At 34.7% G+C, this 7,231-nt stretch overlaps 1 protein-coding gene across 3 annotated transcripts in view; it reads right to left on the reverse strand.

The window, feature by feature from the left end:
* The window catches only part of SPRED1 (sprouty related EVH1 domain containing 1), a 113,365-nt gene that overhangs the window by 21,672 nt on the left and 84,462 nt on the right, over positions 1–7,231 (reverse strand). For all 3 annotated transcript variants that reach the window (XM_013985631.3, XM_003121622.7, XM_084974958.1), the window contains one exon: positions 29–181. In XM_013985631.3, coding sequence (XP_013841085.1) covers positions 29–181 — 153 coding nt within the window. The remainder of the gene's footprint in view (positions 1–28; positions 182–7,231) is intronic.

Genomic DNA, 7,231 nt, shown 5'->3' on the forward strand with positions numbered 1-7,231 from the left:
ACACACTGAAAAGTATTTATTTTTTCACCTGATTGGCTTGGCTTTGCAAGTAGACTCTTCTGGCATTCAAATCTTCAAAGGGAGAAGGTCTTGAGCTCCTGTAAGGCTCACTGGTAACAACTGTCTCTTGCTGAAAAAGGTGATCTTTCACTAATGAACTGGAAGTATCCTCTTCAGTTGCCTAATGGGAACAATCCCCATCTCATTAGTTGCCAGAATATAAATAACAACAAAATAAGGTATCTTCAACTCTTAACAAAAATACAGCAAATCAAAATGTATCACCACATCACTGTGAATGGCAATTCCCAAAAGTCAAATGTACATTAGGAAGCAATGTCAAAATAAAACACTATGAATTTTTAAAAATCAATCTTTTATATAAATGTTTTTTATAATAAACAACTTAGGAAGAATTAAAGGCTAACCATGCCATGTCTGACAGAGATATCTAATTATAATAAAGGTGTAAATAATAACTAAATGTGAAATATGTATGTACACAAAAAGTGCAGCAATTATGAGGAAGAAAATAAAAATCAGTGTTATTTTGCAAGTTTTTAAGAAAAGTATTTTTTAAACAGTGTCATGGACTGTGCTGTGTGATTCAAGGGATCAAAAGAAAGAAGATAGTAGCCCATGACCTTGTTGAATGAATTAATTAGTCTGAACCAATGATTATTTAGAGGGATTCAAATCATACACAAGAGTCAGAGAAAGAGGTATGCTCAATCGATAACATTTACTAACGAAATGCTTTTGACATTTCATAAACAATAGTTCTGTGAAATAAATGTTGAATAAGTGAACCTTAGCACATTACAAAGCATAAAGTCCTGAAAATGTTTTTTTTCTTTCTTTTTTTTTTTAAAAGAAATTAGGTAACTACTTGCTATTTTTTTCCCATCAATATATAATCATTTGGAAAGAAACAGTGACAGTCAAGTACAAATGACAATACCTTTACTGGCTTGTTCTAAAGTAATTTTATTACTATAGGGCTAATAATTGTAAAGGTAGAAACTCTTACAATCTTTCTAAAAAAATTAAAAAAAAAGTCAGAGTTCCCGTCGCGGCTCAGTAGTTAACAAATCCGACTAGGAATCATGAGGTTGCAGGTTCGATCCCTGGCCTTGCTCATTGGGTTAAGGATCCGGCGTTGCCATGAGCTGTGGTGTAGGCTGCAGACATGGCTCGGATTCTGCATTGCTGTGGCTCTGGCATAGGCCACCAGCTACAGCTCTGATTAGACCCCTAGCCTGGGAACCTCCATATGCCAAGGGAGGGGCCCAAGAAATGGCAAAAAGACCAAAAAAAAAGAAAAAAGAAAAAAGAAAAAATTAAAAAAAAAAATGTTAAAATTCAGGAGTTCCCATCATGGCACAGCAAAAATGAATCCGACTGGGAACCATGAAGTTGCAGGTTTGATCCCTGGCCTCGCTCAGCAGGTTCAGGATCTGGCGCTGCCATTAGCTGTGGCGTAGGCCGGCACTGTAGCTCCGATTTGACCCCTAGCCTGGGAACCTCCATACGCCACAAGTGCAGCCCTAAAAAGCAAAAATTCCCTTTAAAAACAACTATAAAAATATACAGCCCTACTATAAAAATCTAATAGGAATATATATGTCAAAGTCCAACTAAAATACTAGAAGATAAAGTGAAAAGTATGTACCTGTCCAAAAAAAAAAGGGTTAAAATTCATAAAACGGCTAAGATAGTATAAATTTATAAATGCGGTCCTTGCTCTGAAACAAAGAAGCTTTGTGATATTTAAATTCTTTGGAACTCAGTTTTCTCAATTATCAAATCATTATAATACCTACACTGTTTTGTGACATAGATTACCATAAGAATTTAGTGAGATAATGGAGTTTCCGTTGTGGCTCAGTGGAAACAAATCTGACTAGCATCCATGAGGATGCAGATTCAATTCCTGGCCTCGCTCAGTGGGTTAAGGATCCAGTGTTACCATGAGCTGTGGTGTAGGTTGTGGACGAGGCTTAGATCTGGTGTTAGTGTGGCTGTGGCAAAGACCAGAGGCTACAGCTCCAATGTGACCCCCAGCCTGGGACCTTCATATGCCACAAGTGTGGCCCTAAAAAGACAAAAATAATAATAATAATAATTTAGTGAGATGATAATATAAGTGAAAATGCTCTGAAAACTAAAAGCTGTTATTTCATCAAGGAGTAAGCAATCAGACGTTTTAAAAAAATGTATCTGAGAGTCTAATGTCACTTAAAACTAAGCATGTCAAACCCAGTTAACTGCTATTTTTAGCTAATTTTCCTAATAGTTGTCACAATGTGTTATGACAGTTAATCCTAAATTTTTGGAAAGAAATTAGCTAAATAATGGTATCCAGCAAACATTCTTTCAAAATGCGTGATCAAAATTGTTAAGAGTAACAAGTTCAGGAAATATATTTGTTGCAGAGACTTTTCAAAATAAAAGACCGAAGTATCTGTCAAAAGTTATAAGCAAACCAAACAGATGAAAACAACAGGAAAAAGGTTTAGCAAAAGGGCCTAGGTTGAAACTTTGTCTTATCCAGCCAGGGTACAAAATTTAAGCAAGTAACTTCTCTAAATCACAATTCCTTTTTACTATAAACTGAGTATAAAATACTTGTATTAAAACCCCAGGGTTAGCTGAGATACTCGAGAGATTAAAAACTATAACCAAGAACACTGCAGTGTTAGCAGCATCAGTAGTGATCATAACATAATTATGCTTTTAATGGTGACAACTATTTGGATCTGGTCATCTTTACTGCATTTTAATTTAACTGAGGAGTCATTTTAGAATTAAAATAAAGCTTACTTATAAATCTGTATCTGAATAAGCACAAAATGATTACATAACCCAGTGTTTCACTGTACAGACTTAGGTTAATTCTACTTATATTCTGTACATTAAATAGTAATATAATTCAATTAAAAAGAAAAATACTTATTTTAAAAGGGCAATAGCAAAAGTACTGTTTCATTATTAAACAAAAATGTGTATAATATCTGAGTAACAAATGATTTAGTTCTAGTTAAAAATGCTTGCCAAAATAGTTGGAACTAACCTATTATCTAGAAATATTCTATGTTACACAGTGAATATACAACTATACACATAAATGTGTCTCAGCTAATCCAATAACTAAAACATCTTTCAGGTGTCTGATATGATTAAAAAAAAAAAAAAAAAAAAGCAAACCCTCACTGTTTGAAAATGTACTTTACAGTCTACAATAAGGTACATATTATCTACAAATTGTGAAAAACTAACATTTTTAGAGACTCCTAAACCGGAAAAGAGTACTTTCCAATTACCTTATTTCTTTCAGCAAGTTTAAATTTAGATGCATATTAAGTTGACAACGTTAAAAAGAAAAGCGATGATTTAAAAAAATGGTCATTTTCATTCACTTTAAGTGCATACACAAATCTGGACCAACCATTTCTGAAAAGCAGTTTTAGTAAAATGTATCAAAAGCTTTTAAAATATTCACATATTTTGACCACTTAATCAATCTACTAAAGAAAAAAAATGTATTAAATGGAAAGAAATTTTAGACACAAAATATTTTCTCAGAATTTTTTTTTTTATTTTTCTTTTTAAAGAAGTCACCCCCATTCCCCCACCCTTAGCCCCAACTTATTTCTGTGTCTCCCAGAGACTTGAGCTTCTCGCATTCTAAAGCTTTTCTTTTTTTCTTTTTGTCTTTTTAGGGCTGAACTCATGGCATGCGGAGGTCCCAGACTAGGGGTCGAATTGAAGGTATAGCCTCTGGCCTACACCACAGCTCATGGCAATACCAGATCCTTAACCCTCTGGGCATGGCCAGGGATCGAACCCGCATCCTCATGGATACTAGTATGGTTTGTTAACCACTGAGCCATGATGGTAACTCCTCAGTTATTTTTAACAGTAAAAATGAAGAAATAACCTTAATGTCCCAAATTAAGGGACTGGTTATGTAAGGCATACCCACTTAATGGAGTGAGGGGTCATTTGAAATTAGGTTTATGGAGTTCCCATCATGGTTCAGTGGTTAGCGAACCTGACTAGCATTCATGAAGACATGGGTTTGATCCCTGGCCTCGCTCAGTGGGTTAAGGATCTGGCACTGCCATTGAGATGTGGTGTAGGTCACAGACACGGCTCAGATCCCACATTGCTGTGGCTCTGGTGTGGGCCAGCAGCTACAGCTCCAATTGGACCCCTAGTCTGGGAACCTCCATATGCCGCCAATGCCGTCCTAAAAGATTAAAAAAAAAAAAAACTGTTTAGTGTTAAAAAGTCAATATTTAAAAAAATTTTTTTTGTCTGTACCTATGGCATGAGGAAATTCCTGGGTGAGGGGCTGAACCTGCATCGCATTAGCAATCTGAGCTGCTACAGTGACAATGCTGGATCCTTAATCCGCTGCACCACAAGAGAACTCCTAAAATTTTATTTATAGTATTATAACCATAAAAAAATGAAAGACTAAAAGGATGTAAAATGAAAATACTATTCTCCTTGATGGTGTGATTATGAATGATTTTCCAATTTTTCGGGAGCTTGTTTACTTTTATAAGGTTGATTTCTTTTAAAATCTGACTATAAACTTTCCCTCTTTTGATAAAGAATCATTATATTTAAAAATATAATACAATTATATTGTATCAAAATATTCAAGTAATTCAACTAACTAATGAACCAGTCACTTGCTTTTTGGCCTAAGTATATTCCCTCCTCCCCCATACTCTGAAATAATAAACCAAGACATTCATGCAACCCTTGTCCCAGACCCTTCTGAATTCATGCAGAATATCTCTTTTGGTCAATAAAATAATTTTCTAAACAAGCTAACCTTCTGAGGGCCTTTCAAATCCATTTATTCTTCTCCATACCCACTTATCTATTGTCTTAATGAAAGCCCTCATTATCTTTTTTGCCTCTCTTATTTCAGTGATTCTAAGTGATCTCCTTGTTTACAGCCTTGTAAAAAGCTATACATGCAAATCTGTTGATTTTTCTACTCAGAACCCTTCTAGGCTCTTTTGGGAAACTCTGCACACACTGGAGAATAGAGAGCAGAGAATCACTGTTTGAGGAATGCTTTCATAAGATACACAGTTTACAGTCCACAGAAATGGGCTCTCCCACCCCAGAATTGCTGATGCGCAAGATAAAATCCAATTTTAAATTTTACTTCATAGGAGAAAGAAACAGACAATAAATACATGAGAAGATATCATGTATCTGGACTTCAGTTAAAGATTTTAAAATGTAATGCCATTTTTTTTTATAGACTAGAAAAGACAGAAAATATACATAATAAAATGCAATACTGGCAAGGGTATGGAGAAATGGGAATATTTTGCACTGTTGGTGAGAGTGCAATTCTTTGAGAAATTCTAACCCTAACCCCTAATTCACACACACACACACAGAGATATATATACACACAAATAATCATGGCAACACTGCTTTTAACAAAAAAAGAAGAAAACATCCTATGGCTGTATCAGCACAGGACTGGTTAGTACTGTGGTGTCATTGGCTCATCTGTAGTAAACCATGCCAATATTTAACATACAGTGGAAATCAATTTCACTCTCAGAGGCTAGTATAGAAATTATTCTCCTATGGTTACTCAGAGATTGTTTACTTCTTTCTTTCTCCAAGACTAATATAGTAATTTCGTGTGTAGAGGCAAAAGGATGCAGTACAAAGTAATAATATAATTCCAGCTGCAGCTCTCTGTCAGAACATAAGTCTAGATGACAACTGCAGAGAAAATAAACACAGATTTTGTTTTTCTCCTCCCTTTGTCCCTTCTCCCTGTATTAATTCTGAGGCAAAGAAAACTTGTTCTGCAAACTCTTTAAGAGTTTCATGCTCTACCAACTGAGCTAGCCAGGCAGTCACTTTGCAAACTTTTAAAAAATGTGTGATTTCCCACAAATAATCTAGGGAGAAAAAAGTGCTATTGCAGTTTATTAATTGCTCCAAAATCTCATTCTCGTAGTTGTTTATCAGAAACCACAGGTTTGAATGTGTGGGTGGGTCATATCTAACAAAAATTTTAGGTAATTATACTATCAGTTTATTTCAACATGATGGAAAAAATGTCAATGTTCTTTGAAAAGAAATCATATATTTTAGCACTGCATATATTTAAAATGCTATCAGGAGTTCCTGTTGTAGCTCAGCAGGTTAAGAACCCAAGAGAGCATTCATGAGGAAGCAGGTCTGATCCCTGGTCTCGCTCAGTGGGTTAACAACTTCGTGTTGCTACAAGCTGCAGTGTAGGTCACAGATGTGGCTCGGACCTGGCACTGTGGCTCTGGTATAGGCTGAAGCTCCAATTCAACCCCTAGCCCGGGAACTTCCATACACCACAGGTGCAGCTGCAAAAAGAAAAAAACAATTTAAAAAAAATGCTATCAAAGCTGTTTTTTGGTATTTAAAATTATATAGTCAAATTTTATGAACTTAGAAACACAGAAAAGGAAAAACATTACTAACAGTCTACAAGCCCAACAAAATCATTATTTACATTCTGGTATAGCACTCAGGAGCAATTCATTTTAGATTTGACCATAACTGTCTCCTGTTCTATTCACTTGATTTCTTTAGTTAATTATGATTAGTTTAAGAATAAACCCTTGAATTTTAAATTCTGCATGTATTTATAAGCTGTGTCTAAAAACATTAATAACACATACAGTATTTTACTTAAGTAACCTTAACACAGTAATCAGTGATGAAACAACATGGAAGAAATGAGAAAAATACAAACATATAATGTCCAGCAAAATCAGAAAAGATAAAGTCCTCCACTCTAGATTATTCGACAGAAAAATTAAACTACCTTTCCAGTGAAAAGTTAGTTTGCCTTACATATGGTATTCCGTTTTCAGAGATTGCTCATTGTCTGTAAATTTGTTTCTCAGTTAATAGACAATAGTCACACAGTCCCTGCTAACTGTATAAATCTTTAGACAATCCTTTAACAGGTAACTGTATTTCTAGGATTTTACACTCAGAAATACCAACAAAAATTAAAGTACAACACTGGAAAATAAAGTAAATGTTTAGTGAAACATGATTGGATAAATAAACTACAGTGTAGTTGCATGCTATAAAGGCTAAATGCAAAGATTCTGAAATCAGACTGTCAGTTCAACTTTTATGATTTACACTACTTAAATTCCAACCACTACTATTATCAACACAAACAAAAATG

This window comes from Sus scrofa, chromosome 1 (genome assembly GCF_054392235.1).
Source record: "Sus scrofa isolate SSC_HxYL_T2T_F1_AM1 chromosome 1, Sscrofa_HxYL_maternal_Yorkshire_Landrace_v2.0, whole genome shotgun sequence".
Taxonomy (NCBI): Eukaryota; Metazoa; Chordata; class Mammalia; order Artiodactyla; family Suidae; genus Sus; species Sus scrofa.